Source organism: Eublepharis macularius, chromosome 2 (assembly GCF_028583425.1).
Source record: "Eublepharis macularius isolate TG4126 chromosome 2, MPM_Emac_v1.0, whole genome shotgun sequence".
NCBI lineage: Eukaryota > Metazoa > Chordata > Lepidosauria > Squamata > Eublepharidae > Eublepharis > Eublepharis macularius.
This window is the reverse complement of record NC_072791.1, coordinates 61,913,765-61,935,062: the sequence shown is the minus strand read 5'-3', so window position 1 is coordinate 61,935,062 and position 21,298 is coordinate 61,913,765. Positions and strand designations below refer to the sequence as shown.

General features: G+C 43.5%; 1 protein-coding gene across 2 annotated transcripts; it reads right to left on the bottom strand.

Moving 5' to 3' along the window:
• Positions 1-362: 362 nt before the first annotated feature.
• GREM1 (gremlin 1, DAN family BMP antagonist) lies at positions 363-16,317 on the bottom strand. Of its 2 annotated transcripts, XM_054969971.1 has the most exons (3): positions 16,214-16,317; positions 7,432-7,556; positions 363-2,744 (listed from the first exon to the last, which is right to left on the bottom strand). In XM_054969971.1, exons 2-3 carry the CDS (start codon positions 7,455-7,457, stop codon positions 2,195-2,197), a joined length of 576 nt encoding a protein of 191 aa, XP_054825946.1. In that variant the 5' UTR covers positions 7,458-7,556; positions 16,214-16,317; the 3' UTR covers positions 363-2,194. The 2 variants fall into 2 exon arrangements, with proteins under 2 accessions (XP_054825946.1, XP_054825947.1); XM_054969972.1 differs by lacking the exon at positions 7,432-7,556.
• Positions 16,318-21,298: the final 4,981 nt, after the last annotated feature.

Genomic DNA, 21,298 nt, shown 5'->3' with positions numbered 1-21,298 from the left:
CTCCTACTGGTGTAGAAAAAATGGAGAATCTTGCAGTAAATCTATTTACTCCAATCAAGTAAAAAAGATCTGCGCAGGAAAGGCAGCTGTTACACAAGATGGCAGTAGGCATTAGGATGCTAATCCAGATGTCAAATGACTGGAGGAAAGTATCTTGTATGTAGAATGTGTATTCCCATCCAAGATGTCTGCATGTTGGGCATGACTAGTGCAGGATCAGAGCCATATTATAAAGAAGTGGTAACTGATATATATATTTTTATATGTCTAGTTGCTAAACAGGAGTGGCCTTTATGCTTATCATGCCAGAAGACATATTTTTGGCACTTTGTTTTCTAACAAAATAAAATCTCCAAACAACATACAAATAAGTATTTTTTATTGTACAGTAGCATGCCTGTACTCTTCCTCAGTTTCCCCATATGGATCTCAGTGCAGAAAGAGTTTACCATTGATTCAGGGATTGCCTTTTAAAATTATTGCACCCGTGAGAATTGTCTGTAGGATCCATCTTGGGCTGTCCACATTTCCACACAGTTGTGTCAGTTACCTAACTGTTGGCTCACTAACCAAAGGAGTCTCTCTACACCTTACACGAGTAGAATCAAGCGAAAGATCTTACTCTTGTTCTCCCATTGTGGATACACATGCACTGCTAGGGAGATAGAGTACACTTAAATATAAGACCACAAAGAAACAAGTCATTTGAGTGTCCCCATGTAAGATAGTTTGTGTTATAGTTGTAGCTTCCAGCTCCAGAAAACACATGAAGAGGGATTACTACTTTGGCCAATGAAAATCAAGAGCAGGGGAGAGCCAGGCAGGGAATCCTAAACTCCAGGCTATGACAGAATTTAATCAAAGAGAATCCTCTATATGAAACAAAACCAACAAGTTTTAAATAACCTCTTTTTGGATGAAAGGCTCAAGTAAAATGCATTGCTAAGCTGGAAGAAATTGGTGCCCATCCATCCTGAAAGAGTCCATTCCATACTTGAAGCATATTACATTTTCTGAATGAAACAAGGGAAGACAGAGAAGCAAGTGGACCTCTTTAACTTTAGGGGGAAAGCAGCTAAGCGTGCATTGTATTTCAGGGCATATGTCATCCTCTTCTCACCCTTTTTTTCAAGGGTTTGAATCTCCACCAGCTTAATTTCAACAAGGGGAATTTACCATAATCCCCACATAGAGGTCCTACACTATTCAGGCAGGTTTGAGCAGGAGTGGACCCTTTTCTGACTATCAATGTACCAGTTCTAGTCTACAGTAATAAAATTGTTTTAAAATGGATTTATGCTGCAGCAGTTGCATGTCTTTTTTCTTTGCCTCCAAATGACATGCCTGTGGCAATGCTCACATGACCATTCGGCTTGTGAATTGTGAATGTTTTCCCTTCACAAAGCTAGAGCGTTTGAAGTCTTATAATGTTTGTTTGAAATGTTTCAGTTTCCTCACTGCTGAATTACTTTGAGCTGATGTATGGTAAGACAGGGTACGTACACATAAACAGAATTGTAGACAAGCATTACAGGTATATGATGTGGCCACAATAAAGATAAAATGACATTATTACAACTACTTTCACAGAACATAGCAAGATGGTTGTTTAAAAGTATATTAAATACATTCACAAAGCATCAGTAAAGTGATGCATATTGCTTCCCCTTTATTGTCTAAATTTTCTCTTCATTCCCATATGTCCTTTTCCTCTCTCACATTTTCTTCTTTTGAATATTGGTTTTTAATATTCTTCTTTCTTTTAACTCTGAGGCATATTTTCCAAGCAGCCTTTCTCCGTAGCAATTCTAATGGCACCATTTTTCATGATAATGTAATTAAGCAGAATCTGCAGTGTCTCTAAATTGTCTATGACTCCATCCTTTAACATCTTCTTAATGCTTTAGCGCCCCCACTCACAACAGACAATTCAGTGGTATAGATTTGGGGGGGGTTGGGGACAGAAGCCACAAGTGCAAGAATCTCAACATATGGATGAATTAGTGAGATACAGAACCTAAGAATAGGGTTACAGGCATAAGTGTTTGAGTCATCCCAGAGCATGCTTTCCTAGGCTGCATAAGGTCATAATTGCACACAGGTAACACACATTGTTTGCTGTGGTTCTCTTTGGTTTGTGTCCCACTTGGCACTATAACAGGCACTTGCTCTTAAGCAGGTGACATGGCACCTCTTAGTCCAAGTCTATAGAGATGCAGCGACATTCTTTAACTCGTGTGATCCTCTTCTTCTTGCTAGGGGGCTGAAGCTCTGGACAGTTCAGTGTAACTGACATGGTAGTGAATTTCTTTGGTTTGCAAAAGGAACAGGACTGGAAAGAGCCTTCCTCTTTGCGAACATGCCTTGGGATGTAGAAGGAATTGCACTGGCCATAACAGAACCTGTTGATGATGGTCTGGCTATTACAGCCTTCTTCATGGATGGTTTGCTTAAGTGGTTGTGTTTTGCACCAGTCCCGTTTCAGGTACCTTCGCTCTGTGACATGCAAGGCCTCTTGGCTTGATTCTAGCACTTCATCAGCAGATGGTGGTTTGACTCTATCCCTGCCACGAGGTCTGGAACCTGGCCTCTTTGGTGTCTGTTCTGAATCGTTGGGTTGGTCTTTGTCAGGAGGAGGGATAGCCCCTTGCGACCCACGGTTCCTCTTCCCCCCCTCTGTTGTAGAAAGCAGGAGTCCAAGCAGAAGCAACAGAACTCCAAAAGTAGAAACTGTGCGAGCCATCCTAGGAAATATGGAAGGGAATATTATCAATCGATATCCACCTGAAATTTTTTAAGGGAACAGTCAGAGCATTGCATTAATATCATGGATCAGTTTGCCCTGAACCACATGAAATTCAAACGAGGTAAGAGACGTATTGTCGAAGGCTTTCACGGCCGGAGAATGATGGTTGTTGTGGGTTTTCCGGGCTGTATTGCCGTGGTCTTGGCATTGTAGTTCCTGACGTTTCGCCAGCAGCTGTGGCTGGCATCTTCAGAGGTGTAGCACCAAAAGACAGATCTCTCAGTGTCACAGTGTGGAAAAGATGTTGGCAGGTCATTTGTATCTACTCAGGAGGGGTGGGGTTGAGCTGAGTTATCCTGTAAGAGTTTCCCAGGGTGTGGAATGCTAATGGCGGGAGGCTTCACTGTATCCTGAGGAGGTTCTTTTGCATATGGATTGGTGCTTGATGTGCTAATCTTCTCTGCAGGGCTATTGTCGGGTATAGAGTGTTTTGTTAGCCTGGTGTTTTTCAGAACTGGAAACCATGCTCTGTTCATTCTTAAGGTTTCTTCTTTCCTGTTGAAGTTTTGCTTATGCTTGTGAATTTCAATGGCTTCCCTGTGCAGTCTGACAAAGTAGTTGGAAGTGTTGTCCAGTATTTTGGAGTCCTGGAATAAGATACTGTGCCCTGTTTGAGTTAGGCTATGTTCAGCCACTGCTGATTTTTCAGGTTGTCCAAGTCTGCAGTGTCTTTCATGTTCTTTTATTCTTGTCTGGATGCTACGCTTTGTGGTCCCGATGTAAACTTGTCCACAGCTGCAGGGTATACGGTATACTCCTGCAGACTTGGACAACCTGAAAAATCAGCAGTGGCTGAACATAGCCTAACTCAAACAGGGCACAGTATCTTATTCCAGGACACCAAAATACTGGACAACACTTCCAACTATTTTGTCAGACTGCACAGGGAAGCCATTGAAATTCACAAGCATAAGCAAAACTTCAACAGGAAAGAAGAACCCTTAAGAATGAACAGAGCATGGTTTCCAGTTCTGAAAAACACAGGCTAACAAAACACTCTATACCTGACAATAGCCCTGCAGAGAAGATTAGCACATCAAGCACCAATCCATATGCAAAAGAACCTCCTCAGGATACAGTGAAGCCTCCCGCCATTAGCATTCCACACCCTGGGAAACTCTTACAGGATGACTCAGCTCAACCCCACCCCTCCTGAGTAGATATAAATGACCTGCCAACATCTTTTCCACACTGTGACACTGAGAGATCTCTGTCTTTTGGTGCTACACCTCTGAAGATGCCAGCCACAGCTGCTGGCGAAACGTCAGGAACTACAATGCCAAGACCACGGCAATACAGCCCAGAAAACCCACAACAACCATCGAGGTAAGAGACATTCTTAGTCTGAAGGGATTCAACCAATCACGAGTGGGATGTTGCAAATACGCATCTAGATGCATCCTCTCCTGAGCAGGCATTTCTGCTGCAGGACCCATCCACCTCCTCCCAAGAGAGAGTATGTGACTACTTTTGCAGGGATGAGCATAAATTTGTGGTGGGGGAATTATTGGATTGCCTAGGGCAAAGCCCCTTTTTCTGCCTGCTCCATGCTGTCTACAGAAAGGGGGTAAATTAAATAGGCCTGGTTTTATAAACTGGGAAGGCCACAACTAGTTAATAGGGTGGGTTGCTCAGAACAGGTAGGGGCAATCGTCAAAGACCCCAAAAGAACCATAGTGATGGAGGGTGTCTAGAACAGGCCACCACATTGCTTTGCAGCTGGGTGGTGCTGTGAAGGAGCATTCTGGGGAATCAGGGGCATCTTATCAACCTGGGAATGAATTTTGCAGCCCACAAGGAGGCAGATGATGCTTAACACCACTTGGCATGCATTTGTTCAGGCTGTGATACATGCCAATCAAAATGCTGGCCAAGTTTGGAACCAGGGTGCACCTGCCAGAAAACATCCACATTGGAAGCCTAGAGCATCTCGCCCTCAAAATGGTCTGCTTATTTAAAATAGTGATATAGAGCAGCCATTTAAACAATGATTAATTTAAATTAAATAAATAAACTAGTTGAATCCATGCACAGTTGTCTTGTTTCCTTATTTGGCTTGTGTTATTTGGTGAGTGTCAGGGCTAAACACGAGAGCCTGTACAATGTTTCCCCACTTGTTTGGATCACAATTCATAATATGTTTGAGAAGCAGGACATAAATGTTTTATTAAATATTCAGAAGCAATACTGAACAGCGAAGTTTGGGATACCCCAACAATTGCACTTTATAAAATTGTATATCCAACAGGTGTGATTTCCTTCTCATTCAGGGTTATGGTGGTAAAATTCTCATCTTAAGCAAAAGATTATTCTGGATCAGACACTTCTTACAATTGCTATCTCAAGTATCTTAGCTATTACCTCATGGTCATTACCGACTGACCAATGCAAAAAAAGTTCACCGTGCTTAATTCTCACATAAGTTTGTTTTCACTATGCCCTGTTGCACCTTTTGTGGCCAAAGCCCATGAAAGCTCATGCCCCAATAAACTCATTTTCTTTCAAGAGTCACAAGACTCTTTTTGTTGTCTGCTAAAGACTTAATACGGCTACCCCTCTGGGTTACTGAATCTTTGGTTGGCTATTAATATTGCTCTGCACCAGTATGATACACAGTCTTTCTTATAACTATTTGTAAGTACAGTTTCCAGCATCTCCTGGAATTATAACTGATCACCAGGAAACAGAGATCAGCCTCCCTGGAAAAAATGGCTGCTTGGCAGGTGGGCTCTATGGCGTTATACCCAGCTGAGGTCCCTTCCTTCCCCAAACCCTGCCCTCCCCAGGCCCAACTCCCAAATCTCCAGGAATTTCCCAACCTAGACTTGGCAACTATATTTGTAAGATTTTTTTCCCATGGAGCTTAGGGAAATACATTTCACTTAGGGAAATATGTATTGGAGAAAAAATGTGTTCCTTTGTATTAAGTTTATTGGTTTGAGCAGATAATCGTTCACAGGCATCCTAAGCGTAGGTGAATCTAACACATCCAAGACTCAAAGGCCCCAAAACACAAACTTAAAATAGTCCTTTAAAATTTTTGACTCAGTTTAACAAGTAACAGAATTTTTGGAATGTCAAACAGCACAGCAACACTAATCAGTTTCAAGCATCACCTTAAAATCAGTATTTCCCAGCACTTGCCAGTTTAGAATATAACTATCATTAGTTAAACATGTTTCTTCTTAAATTCAATTTCCTTGTTTTCTCTTCTTTTTTTTTAAAAAAAAAATCCCATTTCAAAGCACTGCTTATTTTCCTGGGAAGATCAACATGGATCAAAGGTGCCCAGAAATAGTCTCTTGGGTAGACACACAGAGAGAGAGAGAGAGAGAGAGAGAGAGAGAGACAGAGACAGAGACAGAGACAGAAGCGGTAAAGCAATGTTAGAAGTGTTATTTGTGATCTTGGAGATTCTAAACAGGAATTCGATGAACTGAGAAAGAATGCATTAATTGCTACTTATTCTATATATTCCTAGAATAACCAGTGAAACATTTTGTAATCTGGCGATTCCTGTTTCAAGATCTAATGTCTAGTATGCATATTCCAGAACATTGTGGGGCCTCTCTGACAATTTCTATTTAGTCTGACTTACCATTTCATTGTCATAACCTGGTCAAGACTTCTTTATTTGAAACTGAACCATGTATAATAAAAACCGTTAATTATGTTCCCTAATTCATGCTCACAGATCTGTGCTGGTCCATTACCCAACAGTAGGCTACATAGAATTAAAACTCCTAGTTTTTAACTACAAGGCCCGAAACAGCCTGGATATGGGGTATCTGAAGGACTGCCTCTTCTCGTTAAGATCTGCTTCCCAAACCCTCTTCTCTGTGATCCTGCTTTAGGAGGCGAGGCAATGAAAGACGGGTCCTTTTCAGTGGTGGCAATCTACCTTTGGAATGTCCTTCCTCTTCAGGTTTGCCTGGCCCTTGCTATATTATCTTTTAGGCATTCACTCATGCTATGTCCTCTTTGGAATGTGTGGTAAACATGGAATTATGATATCTCCCAGCTCGAGCCACAATAGATACAGCTGGGAAGCTCACACTTCCTGCTTCAAAGTATTGATGCGAGATCCAAATACAATTCAAATTTGACTATTTCAGGAAGCTGAGGTAGACTACAGTTTCACCATGGTGTGTAACAGACTGATCAAAAAAACCAATCAGTTGATTCTATCACAGACTCACAAGATAGCCTTAGGTAAGCAAATTGATACATATTGCAGAGTTGTTGTAAGAACTGCAGTAAGAGATATGCGTTTTCTTTTAAAGCCATCTAAAATATACATTTTATTAATAACAGTAACACACATGTGCACTTGTGAACATACAAGAAGCTTCTCATCTTTTATCCATCATTTCGTCCAAAATGGTTGCCTCTTGCATTCCTAAGTCTAGAAGAAGAAAAAAGAAAAAGGATATTTTCTCTTTTAAAAAATAACATGTAGTATGTAAAAAATAAAAGCATCGACTTTTCCTACACAGGAGAAAAAAAGAGGGAAAGGCCTAAAGAGGGAGGAAGGAGGTGGGGAAAGAAACCACTGGGCCCCTGAATTTGGGGTGATCAAGACGATTTGCAAGATTTCCAGGAGTTTGAGTTTTGTTTTCTTTTACCTTTTCTCTTGCAAAGTGGGTGCCATTGGGAATCCTAGGCCACATCTAGCTGTGTGTATTTTTAAATCCTGGGAGATATCCGCCCCCTAAGAACACAGCTGCTGCAATCCCCAGGACAGTCATTCCTGAGAGGGTGAAAGCACATGTTATTTTTGAGCATAAATTTCTCTCTGCCAGGGGCAGAGAGTTATCGCTCCAGATTTCTAAGTAGTACCTCAGCCACACTTTTGCTCCACTACATCCCTGTGAGTTGCTGGTTCTCTGCAAAATTTACCACTCTGGTCTCCTCTTTCTAAACAATTTCCTTGGAAAATTTTGTCACATCCACAATCTAACAAAATGCAAAGAAGTAACTACTCCAATCACACTTCATGCAGGCCACAATATCATTTACCCACAGAGTTGTCAGCCCGGAGCCTTTTGGTAGTAGAGGCATGGCGGAGGAGCAGAGACTGGGGGAAACAATGATGTGATGTTCTGGGAATTCTCAAAATCTCTGTGGTTTTCACCAAAGATATTGAGAGAATTCTTAGGAGCTCACATGACACCATAACTTTTCACCCAGTAAGTGGCAGTGGCATCATGGTGTCACATGACGCTTTAGGAATTCCCCTAATCTCTATGGGTTTTACCATAGCAGGCAACCAGGTATGGTACAATACCTCACAGGAGTTTGCCTGAAACATCTCTGGATGAGTCCTTTAGGCTTGCTTCCCTCCCCTCCCAGCCAAGTCAGTGACTCGTACAGAACTAGGGTTCCCAGGTGCCCGCTGGGAGCGCACGAGCGGCACAAGGCAAATGCCAGGTCCCATCCTTTCCACTGGGAGGGTACAGGGACCTAGAAACCCTGTGCAGAACGCAGAGTGGGACTTCCCCAAGGGGGATCATTGATCATACTATAAAAGTACGTTATCCTGAGTATAAGAGGAACATAGGGTTAATTCAGAAAAGCTTCGCCTGCAGACGTCTGAGGAAAACACTGTGGTATGCCAGTGCAGGAACCTCCCCTACTATGCCATACCTACTTCAGGAAACTTATACTAGCTTTTCAGCTTTGGATTTGTGTTATGATTTTTAATTCAAATCCCAAAAACAAAGGTCTGGATCTCATGAACTATTTGTTAAAAATGCTCATAGAATTTTTTTTCCCCTGTGGCAGATGAACAAGACTATTTCACTTACTCATCTTCCTCAGTGAAGCTGCTATTATTATAGGATTTTAAGCTGCCCTTCCTCCATAAAGCTTAAGATGGTATAGCTGGTTCTTCCCTTCCCCAATTTATTTCTACAGTGAAGTAGGCTAGGCTGAGAGAGAGAGAGACTGGCCCAAGGCCTGGCATAATGGAAGAATGGGGATTTGAGGTCAGATCCTAGTCCAACCACTACACTACATAAACTCGTAACCTTCCCATACCATACAAGCTAAGAAAACTACAGTTTGTCATGGATAAGAATAATTTTGTTATATTTAACAGCTACATGGGCAGGCAGCTGATGCCAATCATAAAAACCAGTAAAACCAGGGCTTTTTTACATACTTGCTGGGACTTGGCATGTATATACCAAAATATGACTCTGTATATGACCAAAATGAGGACCCAGCAGTCTTTCAGAGGCATGAAATTGTAAGAGCAGTTGAAAATCTGCTGAAACCCCAAGAGTGTACAGAATCTTGGATCAGATATAGCAGGGGATTCTTAAATTCGTGATTCCTCGTACCCCGCTACTTAGCACAGAGGCAGCAAAAATGCCAATCCAAAATTGAGATGGGGTTTCTGCATACCAGGATGACAGGTTAGATAACCAATTTGTAATTTTGAAAATATCCTACACTAAATAATCTGATGAAGATTATGCATACTCATTACCCTGGGAATGTAAAAAAAAATGTTTTTTGTTTGCATGCATTCAGAAATCATCTGTTGTGTACTGTCTGCATTTGAAATGCTTCCCTACATTCAGTTAATAAAAAAGACAAGCGGGGGATCTGCAAAAGGCATCTCATTTATGAGGCATCTTGTTCCCCCCTCCCTATTTCCTTTTCCCCTTCCCAGAAAGACCCCATGATCACGCAGCCTCTCCTAGCCCTCCTACTAGCCTGCCTGGATCCTGGGGCAGAGCGGGTGGCGGGGGAGGCATGAGAAGAGCTGGAAACTCCTTATGCTGAGAATGATGTTATTCCTGGCATAATGTAGAAGCAATGAGTCTCAACTGGGGATGATTCAGTAAAAATTGGCCCCAAACACTCAATTTGGGGGTGATTTTTACTGAATCTGTCCCCAGTGCAACCCATTGCTTCTGTGGCTTGTCAGGAATGACATTTCCAGTGCTAGGTGAGTCCCTGATGGCATGCCCCTCCTCAACCCCGCCCATTCCCTTCTTTCAGCCCAGGGGTCCCTGGTAACCCTAGCCTTTCCTGTTTTCCTGGCTCCTTCTCTCCTTCACACTCATCAGCCAATCTACCTTTACCTGCCCCCCTCCCTGGCAGCCTCTCCCTGGGAAAAGTATGCACAGATTTGGCTGTTGGGCCAGGCCTTATTGCACACTGGACAACCTGCAAGGACTTGTGGGGGGGGGGGAGAACCTGACCCTCCTCTCCAAACTATTTCCTCTTTTCCTGCTCCTGGCAGCCCCCCTATCCTCTCCTCTCCCTGCTTCCTTTTCTTCTTCCCACCAAGCAACCTTCTATCTGCCACTCCCATCTTCAGCTATATTTATAATTTATTTGCTTCATTCATACACTGCCTTTCTCCACAATGGGGACCAAAAACAGCTTACATTATTCTCCTTGTCTCTATCGTATCCTCACAAGGGCACCCTCAGAAGAGTGGGGATTCAAACCTAGGTCTCTCAGATCCTAGTCTGACATTCTGACCACTACACCAAACAGTAGCAAGCAGGTGGCAGCAAGCTGTCTGGCAATTGCCATGGGGCCTGGCCCCAATGAGTCTTCCCTTGAAGGCCAAAAGAGTCCTGGAAAGGGCCCGGTCCTCCCCTTTTACTGACAAAAATCAAGGTTTGAGGGCTGGCAATACTGTGATTGCCTATCAACTCCCACAATGGCTGTTTCAGAGGGCATTTGTTCTTTAAAGGTACAAGTGCTGCTTCACAATTTTGAAGGGGTTTAAACCACTCTCCTGTGTATTTCTTTTCAGATTTTTGTGCAAACCCAGAGCTTTTCTCAGGTCTGCCTTGTTTGTACATGGCTTTATCCACAGATGGGGCCACGCTGAGAATTAGATTTGATTAATGGACAGACAAACAAATAAAGCCACAAATTTAAGAATATCTAGCCTAGGTCTAGTGTTTCCAAACAGCTGAAAATAAGCAACCTTACCCTGTTCAATTCATGGGTTTAAGTGCACCCAACTCTCTATAGGAGCAGGCTAATAATTTACATGTCAGAATTATTATCTACAGAATGGAGCATCCCCAGTATTGCACCTATTTCATATTGCAACCTGACTAGGAAGCTTTTCAGCAATTCAGAATGTTGTCTTGATGCAAGGCATTTTATTATTATTTGAGACATTTATCAACCCCTTTTCCACCAAGAGGAGCTCAAGACAGCTTACAATATAAACACAAAAATACATTTAAAACACAATTTAAAACTACTATACATTAAAAATGTGGCTAAACAAAAGTCATCCTAAGTAAGGTAATACAGTCAACTGCAAAAATAATTTCAATGGGCATACTGGCACTTCCGTGGGCATCAGCTGAAATGAGACCAATTAAAGTTCACAATCCTGCATATCAGAAGGACTGCATTTGTTAATGCATTTCCTCCCTTTATGTCAAAAGCATTAATTCAGAGAGAGCTAAGCAGCATCAGAGGCCCCCTCCAGCTCCACCACCTGCCGATTGTAGCTCTAGCCCCTTTGCCTTTTATGCAGGAACTTTGTTCCCATATATTTTCCAAAATAGCCATTAAGTGAAAACTATGCAGTGCAGGCATGTTGGATTCTGTAACTGCAATGCCAAAGGAGCACTGCAGCCTGCCAAATTAATATTGCATGGTTCAGATGCAACGGAAAAATCATGGTTTGTTGCCCTATGAATGAGCCTTGAAGGAACTGTAGGTTTATTCACACAGACCTTGGCTTCCTTCTCCCCTTCCCACAGAGAGCTAATGGGTTATTTCTGCTCAAAGCATTGTGCGCTATTACATCTGATTCAGCAAGCTAAGAATTGTACTTTTGCCTGTAAAGTTTTCACTAGAAAAACCAGGATTAAGCAACCATGTGGAATCCTACCTCGCAAGGAAAACACACACATTTGCAAATTTAAATAAAACAGCAATCTGTGGCTTGCTGCAAAATAAACAGCTCACAGTACATAAAGGGAAGTTGAAGTGCAGTTTACACAAGCCAGCTTGAAATGTTTTCAATGCTCATTCCTACTATTTCTGAACAACAGGTCCACTTAGGACCAGATAGTCCCAAACATCACAAATCTATCGGTATATTTCATTTCTTCTGCATACTATAGAGCAAGACTGACTCATTCTGTTATGCCATTAGCCAGCTGGAAGGAAATTAGTGGCATGTCAATACACAATGAGCAAAAGCCAGCACCAGGGTGCAATTGTTTACTCTGTTATCTTCAAAACTCATGGCTAGTCTGCCACTACATTAATGCAGCCTGCAACCAGATATCCAAGTCTGGCCCTAGCAGTATTAGTGTTGTTATCTGTATTCAGAGCAGTGAATTCACAAAGCACAGGGTCAACTCAGAACCCACTACTTAGATAGCTTTTCCCACATCCATTGGATTTAAATCAGTACACACAAACCATTTTTCTATTCTAGGCCGAATATGCACAAGGCACAGCATGTGTGTTATCCTGAATCCTGTTTACCACCACGGCCTTACCCTGGCTTTATAAACTGGATTCCAGATTCCTTGCACATGAACAATAAACAATAAATCCATCAGCACAGATTCAACATTACACATAACCATGTAATATGAAACAGCTCTATTTCCAAATAAAAGAACTCAGGTTGTTGAAATGCAATCAGCCTCCTGTAATCATGCAATCAGCTTTCTTCAGTTCAATCCTATTCAGAACTACAACCTTCTAAGGGTGAAATCAGTGGGTGTAACTCTGCTTAGGATGGCACTGTAAATGGCTCCATGTAGAGAAATACATTTCCCCTGCCATATTTGAACAAGTTTGTTTTGTAGCAGCTTCATGTATGGTCAGGTATGTCCAGACATGGGAAATTACAATAGAACATCCACTCACTGCTCTAAGAGTGCAAAAATCTAACATTAATTCATTGCAGATGGAGACAGTCTTCAAGATGAGGGTCTTCTTTCAGGTAAGGTCATATAGCTAATGTTCCCCTTCCTATCTGACCATTTAAAGGTAGCATGGAGCCTGCATGCGGCTATTCAGTGTGCATATACTCAAGAAAACTCTTCTTTATTATGCCATCCCAGAACTGATCACTAATACTTGCTAGCCCCAAACTTAATGTAATGGCAGCAAGCTGTAGGTTTGCTTTACCATTTCCTCTCTCATGTAATACTGGCATTTTAAAACACACACACACACACACACTTAGATTTGGACTGAAAATTCTTATTAGCTGAAGTTATCTCATACACACCTAGTCTAAAGAAAAGCCATTTGCTTCCAAGCAACTGTTTATAAGAAAGATTAACAAGTCTCCCAGGACAGAGCAAAGTCTATGTAGTTACTAAACTCCTGCTACACAGGTATTTTCACTATCTGCCTAGGATTCCAGACAGAAGCAATGCACATCAGCAAGTGTGAATGTGGGAAGATTGTACTAGACAACACCCTACATCTTCTGGAGTAAGTGGCAAGGAGGATCAAAACATGCTAGTTGCATCGTCTATGAATGCAGATAAAACTCAGAACCAAAGTCAATGTTCATTCAGCCAAGTGAAGGTATTACATTCATGTTCTGGACAAAGGTCTTAACACTCCTTCAAACAAGGCATGTGCCAGTTTGAAGCAGGACATGCCTTGCACCAACAGACTGTGCTACCCTTAGCTGAATGGGGTGGTAGGAAAAGCCAATTTAAGTAATATGTTAAAAAACCTATAATGTTTTCAACACAAAAAGAAAATACACTTACATTTAGTTCACTACGACAATTCCTTGGAAATACCTTTAACGGAAACAGAACTTTACTTCAAGTAAAGAAACACTAAGATAGCCAAACTGGTCTAGATCGATGTACTCTGGTCATGGATTAGCTGACCGCTCCCCCCCCCCCGATCACTGCTTGAAATCTTTCCCCCTCTCAGATGTATATTCTCCATCATTCAAAAATTCATGACTCATCTTTGTGTTCATACAAAGGATTTGCTTTCCCTTGTGTATTACTTTCCTCTGCTGTTTTAATCCCCATAAGAGACTTTTCAGGCACTCAAAGACGACAGGATCAGAAGCAGGGATGAAGGTAGAAGTAAGTCTGAAACAAGCAGATTTGGGTCTACAGAAGTATGTGGCTGCTCCAGCATGGTGGTGTGTTCACCGCAGAGAGATCCTCAGCGTTTCGCAGGGAGGCACAAGTTCTCTAACTATCTGATCAAGGGAGCTCTGAGTCTTGAAGAGCAAGATTTGGGTCCAGTAGCATCTTAGAGACCAAGCAGATTTCCAGGGTATGAGCTTTTGAGAGTCAGAGCTCCCTTTGTCAGATACATGAGTGGAAAAGTAGTTTTTAAATCTCACACCATGGAAATCTTGGTCTTTAAGATGCTACTAGTCCCAAATCTTGCTCATTTACAAAGGAGTGTATCTTCTATGGTACTGCTATCTACTGCATTTTCATTCTGCCCTTCTTTACAAAAGCGCTGAACAGTTTACATTGGCTGCCTCTAGGCGACTAGGGCAGGGGAGTTAAACCAGTTAAAGCCCTGTTGCTGCCCTGCTGTAGCAGCAGCCACCAGTAAACTACACATGCCTGTCCCCAAGCCCAGGAAAGCACCCAGGATGCTCCCATCCTCTATTTATCAACAGGAATACATAGGAAAGGATGGAGAAACAATTCCATCATCTTAGTAGTGAAATGTAAGCTCTACTCAGTTTTCTGTGATTCAAGAGCACACCAGTTATTCCACATTAATTGAACGGGGAGTCCAAACGTGGGGGGCAGGTAACACTGTGCAAGGGAAACCGGGGTCCCTCGTCATAGGGGTCTTTAGCCTGCTTTGGCTTATGCAGGCAAACGGCTTTTTAAAGCTGTCCCACACTTTAAGGATAATGTGCAACAACAACAAAATTTTGAATCAACACCATTTTTTCGGAAAACCTGGATTAATGCCTCCTTAACTGCGGGAGGCCAGAGTTTTATCCTTAAAGCCCGGTTCAAGGGCCCTAGCAGTGCGCTACAAACTGTGGCCATCGATCGGTCCCAGTTTAGAACCGCCTATCCGAAATCGGCTTAATCAAAAACCGACCTTCAGATAAATGAATTTTTCATTTCTTCTGAGGTCAGACCTACATTTAACAGCGACCGGGAAGCCCCCCGCGACGCTCTGCGTGCAAAGCGGCCCGTCGGACTTGCAACACGCCCTGGTCGATGACCGGTTTGCCTCCTCCAGCCCTTGGCTAAGCACACCGAGGTCTTCTCCCCCGGCGCACGCCTCGGACACGCCCGGCTGGCTCCCTCCGGCCAGATGCAGTCGGGCTGATTCCCGGCGGCGGGGCCCGCAGATTCCCGAGAGGAGACCGGGAAGAGGCGCAAAGGTCTCCGGGGTCGCGCTGCCTCTTCAGCCGGGCAAGAGAAAGAAAGCCCCGCTGGGCTGCATCACGATCTTGGGCCGAGCCCCAAAGGGAGTGGCGAGCGAGGCTCAGGCCCGTTGGGAGCGCCTCTGCCGCGTTGAGGCTTGGCTCTCCTGCCTGGGCGCAGCCGTCGGGGGCCGCTGCTGACTTTCCCAGCGCCTGGCAGGCTGGCTTCAGTTACTGTGGGGTGACTTTGGCCGCTGTCAGGGATGCTCTGTCAAGAGGGCCTTCTGCTCGCCCCTGGATCTTCCGCACCCGAGGAAAACCATCCGAACCACAGGACGCGGAAAGCGCCTTCGAGCCTCTCCCGCTACTTGGGAGAGCAAGAGGCAGCCGGCTGCCAGTTTTAAGCAGAAGGCCCATTATAGGGGGAAACACTTCTGTGCAGCCCGAAGCGAGCCCCACGGTGTGCCAGCCAATGCACGCCACCCGGGAGCCGGCGACTCTATGCCTCGGATGGTTTACTTTGAGGCTGTTTCTCAAGCCCGGCCAGCTGCGTCGAGTGAGAAAATGGTTCAGGGGCGACAGAAAGCGGAAAGGAGCCCCTCTAAAAGGCCTGCTCCCGCCAGTGGACCATTCGCGGGCCATTTTTAATGCGGGCCGTTGTGAGACCCTCATTTTCCCGAGAGCGCCTTTCGCCCCAGGCGCCAGAACCATCGCGGGGTGGTCAGGCGCAGGGTGGCTCCCCAAGAGGCTCTGCCTAACGACAAACAGCGGGATCCTATCCAGGTCTACTCAGAATCCCACTCCGGAAAGTGCTCTCAGGACCGCAATGCCAGTCTCCTGAATTGGGCGCATCTCGGGAGGGGCTTTCAAGAGCCGCCCAGAGTTTACTCCGGGGTAGATTCAGCCCATTGGCTTTCCTGCAGATTGCATTAAGCATTCTCCCGGATCTGTTTCTCCAGAGTAAACCCTTCCTAGAGGAAGTTTACTCCGAAGACAGCGCCTCTGCCAGCGACCCACCGGCCGTGCCCCAGAGTAAAGAGAGCCGTCCGGGTCGTGCCCTGTCTCACCTGCCGGGGCGGTGGGCGCTTCTCCTCCCGGTGGGGGCTCCTCAGAGCGCAAAGCGGCGGTGGCGGCTGCCGTTGCTCCACAAGCCCATGGGGAGCGAGGCAGCCTCCCGCCTCCGAGTCGCAAGCGCACCGCGCCGAGCCCCATTTAAATGCCTGCCAGCTGAGCGCGGCCCTCCAGATCATTGGCCAGCGACAGCCTCGCAATCCGCCCCCTGGCCGCTTCCAGCAACAGCCGCCAGGGAGAACTCGCGGGCCCCAAGAAAGCCGCGGCCGGCCCGGAGGCTCCCGGGTCGCCTCCTGCCTGTTGAGGCGCGGCCGAGGGCGAGGGCTGGCGCAGGAAAGCCCCTTCTGCAAAGAGCGCCGGCAACAGGCAGGCGCCTCCGCCCTCCTTTCCCCTCCCCGCGCTGACCCTGCGGAGTGCGGGGCCAGAGGCCTGAGCAGAGAGTAGCGCTCGCTTCCCAAAGCGCCTGAGGAAAACCCACAAAGGTGCGAGACTTCGGGCGGTTTTGTTGATTAAGAAGATTAATAAAGAATGAGTCCGATTTTTAAAATGCCCGGATCTAATCCATCTAAAAGCACTGGGGGGGGGGGTCCACCATCCCCTCGAGGCTACCTGGCTGTCCAGACCAAAAAGTGACAACAGACTCAGTCTTTTGTCACTTGTCAGACCGTAGCATAGAGGGAGGATGCAGTGCGGCAGAATGGGTCGTGGCTTATGGGTTCATGCAGTCCTACACACACTTGCCCAATTTAGCATGGATTCCATTAATATCAATTCTAAGTAACTGTGCATAGGATTACACTGCATGTCTGCTCAGCCCTAGAATCATATTTAGGATTCCTCCGCACAGCATCATGCTTCAGATGGCAGCTGTATACTGGACTTCTGAAAATGTATATTGTGTAATGTGAAAATTAAATTTCATTGTATGTTCTGTGACTATGTTATGTACCTTCGAGTCACTTCTGACTTATGGCAACCCTATGAATGAGGCAACCCTCCAAAATGTCCTGTGGCTTCTTTTATTGAGTCCATTCATCTCATGTTAGGTCTTCCTCGTTTTCTACTGACTTCCACCTTTCCTGGCAGGATTGTCTTTTCCAGCGAGTCCTGGCTTATGATGTGGCCAAAGTATGATAGCCTCAGTTTCATCATTTTAGCTTCTAGGGAGAATTCTTGATTAGATCTAAAACCTGCTTATTTGTCTTTTTGGCTGAGGGACAAATAAAAAAATTAATGCACTGTTGACTTCAGATAATATCTATAATCTAGGCCATAGCTATGGGGCAAATGCAGCAAAAGTTCTATGAAGCTATCTTGAAAGGTTTGTCTTGAACAAGCATCACTTTGCCAGAGTGACACACATGTACCAACTAAAGCGATCAAGAAGCACTACCTGTCTCCAATGCAGTCTCCCATATGTACCTACCAATTCACTCTGGTCATCTTCGGAAGCTCTGCTTCAGGTGCGCAAGAAAGGACCTTCTAAGTTGTGGCACAAAAACTTTGGAACTCCCTCCCCAGGAAGATTGTCTCTCCCCCTCTATTGCTGTCTTCCGCCAGTGGTTGAAGACTTTTTTCTTCAGTCTGGCATACCTGCAATAACTGCTATTGGCATTCCTACCTGTTCTTTGAGTTGTGTGTTTGTGTGGCTGCGTTTATGGAATTTTTTAAATACTATTTTAAATGTTTTAAATAGTTTTAAATTGTTAAATCGTTTGTTAGGGTTTTAATGTTCACCACCTTGAGGACCCTGTTTTGGGTGGAAAGGCAGCATACAAATGTTTTAAATTATGAAAAAAAATATTTTTTATATATTTGATTTGATTTTTAGCCCACCCTCCCGGCAAGTGGGCTCAGAGCAGGTCACAACAAACATAAAACAATAAATATAAGTGCATTTAAAACAATAAAAACCACATCATCATATTACATTACAGTTTCTCAAGATTGCTGCTTATTCTGTTCACCTCTGCCAGAACCACACAGGGGAGGGGGCTTCAGTTGTTCTAGTCACGCAGTGACTCCTCGTGGTGGGGGGAGTGAGAGATAACTCTCTCCCTTCAGTAATCAAGTATTCAGGCAACACAGCCAGCCCTATTGCCTGAGTAACAAGGCCCTCCTGAATAACTCAGTTTTGCATAATTTGCAGAAAGCCAAGAGAGTGGCGGCTTTCCTGACCTCCTCAGGCAGGCCATTCCACAAAGCTGAGGTCACTGCAGAGAATGTGCATGTATGAGCAGCTGTTGATTTTGCCCATTTGTAGGGTGGTATCTGCAGAAGGCCCTGTCCAGATGAGTGAAGCTGCAATGGTGAAGCAAATAGGAGAGATGGTCCTGCATCATATGTGGAGGGCCAAGGCCCTGAAAGGCTTTGTATATGATAGTAGGAACCATGAAGTGAGCTTGGTAATTGATGGGTAGCCAATGGAGTGACTGCAGAATTTCCAGTTATTCATCAAAAGGGAATCAGATAGAACCTTAACATTTCATAACATTGAAAATATCGTACCTCAAGAAATAATATTAACTGTGCTTATATACCACTCTTCTAGACAGATTAGTGCCCCACTCAGAGCAGTGAACAAGTTAGTGTTATTATTATCCCCACAATGAAGCTGAGGAGCTGGGGCTGAGAGGAGTGGTTTACATCTCATTTGGATGTAGGAGGAACACAACAATCACATGAGAAAAATGCAGCAACAGCTGTTGAAGGCTGAGGAAGAACTCAGAATTTTAACAAGTGTCACCAGATGTGACTCCAGGAATTTGATTTGGGATCAGCCTAGCCTACATCATATATCACAATGCATGCTGCAACACTGAAGCAAGATAGTGGTAGGATTATACCACTCAGTCCGGTACAGGAACAATAGAGGTAGAACACAGCAGAAATACAGGAAGTCTAAATATGAAATCTGTCAAGAGATTGTTTTTCAATGTGTAAGCCAGTTTCACATGTGGAACTCTTTACTAAGTCCAAATGAGAAGATGGCCAATGGGTCATTGACACATAAATTCCAGTACAGCAGAGTTTCACACACTGTCTTTGGGGCTGAGCAACAAAATATAATTATGATCCAAATTCTGCAATCGCCATTAACTTTACTGAGGCTTCAGTGTGTGGTTTGGTGCTTTTATGGAGCATAGACAGCTGTACGTGCTTTGACAAACTGGGATATATGGCTGAAATCTTTTAAAATGGAACAAACTGAGCCTTGCTCAAGAAAAGCATTATACATCATCATGTGCCATAGCCTTCAGAAGTTCATATTAATTTTGCAGATGTTTAACTGCATATGAAACCTTTTATCTTATGGGTCTGAATTGTAAGTCTGTAACTACAGAGTTAATAAAGAAATATGAATTATAAAAATAGCCTACCTTTCAATTGTATTTTTACCACAAAATTGCTTCTTTAAGAAACTGCCAAGAGTTTTTATTATTATTATTTATTTCTGGGAAATAGAACTAGAAGTCTGAGGCCAAATCTTTTGTCTTTCCAAATGTTCTGTTTTCCTTCATATATTTCAAAAACTTCTCCTGTTCTGTCCTGCTTTAGCTAAGGGCAATAGGAATTTTATTTCTTGATCTCTGCCTTTATCATCTTGAAATGCAATTAGCATTCCTCAGTTCTTGAATTTTATTCTCCAACCACATCAAGTCAAGGATGGTTTGTCTCTGGTATGATCCACAAAGGGTTGGATGTTTTGCTTTTGTGATCATTTGCTTCCTGGATTTTCCTATCCTGATAGGAAAATCTAGGAAATAAGTGGTTAGTATAGCACAATATCTAACAATGTGTGGATCTAGCCCCCTTTTTAGCAAATAATATATATTGTTAAATTTTTGACAAACAGTTGAGTTGCCTCTTTGCTTCTTTATCAGTTGATGTAATTGATTAAATCTACCAACCGTGTATCATGAACGGTGTGTGTGTGTTGCTGGTAAATGGAGTGTTATTATTCAGCAACCCTTTTGTTTTTTAGATAAATGCTTGATGTAACATAAGGACCTAAGACTAAGCATTTAGACTAAGTTTAGGGACAGGGGTGTTTTAGAGCAAACAAAACCTGTAAAAAGGGGGCTCTCCTCACATTCTAGTCCATAGACAAGCTGAATCACTTGTTTCTTTTTTAAAAAACTGGGGATTTACGGAACATGGGTCAGTTTGTATGTATGTGTAATCATATATGCACACATGGCAATTGTTATCTCTTCCCGAACACTGTAAAATTGTCCCCACTAGACTGGGCCTTGATTTTAGTATCTCTTCAGATATTTCTGAGGGAGTCTTTGGCAGAGAGTGATAAAATGTAAATGAATAAAATTATACATATAAATATAATTTATGGGTTGGATCTAGCACAAAATTTCCACCTGTGCTAGAGCTGTTAGGCAAGTGGAAAATCAAGAAAAAGACTGCACTAGCCACACTTTTTGTAGACCCACTAGCATTTCTGTTTGTGCAAAATCTTTGTAAACGATCCTGTGCTGCCAATTTCTGGGCACTATAACATACAGGGAGGAATGTACTAGGAGTTGCACAAGATCTTGTGCAAACAGAACTACACTGAGTCTGTTTATTATTCTACTTGTGCACCACTAGATTCAAACAGTAAGCAAAATATTTTCTATACTATATTTTGAATGCCATATACATGAGAATTACATTTATACCAGACTGCAGAGCTCTTTGCACTTTGGGTAATGTGTCTTGTTTTTAATACTGTGTTAACAGTATTCTAGTTCCTGTAAGCAAATTCTTATTGAGATATTTAAATTATATATTTACCTTGTTTGGGGAACAACCCAACAGAACAATTCCTCGATCATGTGATATCCTTTAAAAAAGGTAAAGGTAGTTCCCTGTGCAAGCACCGAGTCATTACTGATCCATGGGGGGGATGTTGAATCACCATGTTTTCTTGGTAGACTTTTGTTACAGGGTGGTTTGCCATTGCCTTCCCCAGTCATCTACACTTTACCCACAGGAAACTGGGTATTCATTTTACCAACCTCGGAAGGATGGAAGGCTGAGACCCAAGCTACAAGTGACAAATTACATTTGCCTGACAAGTGAAC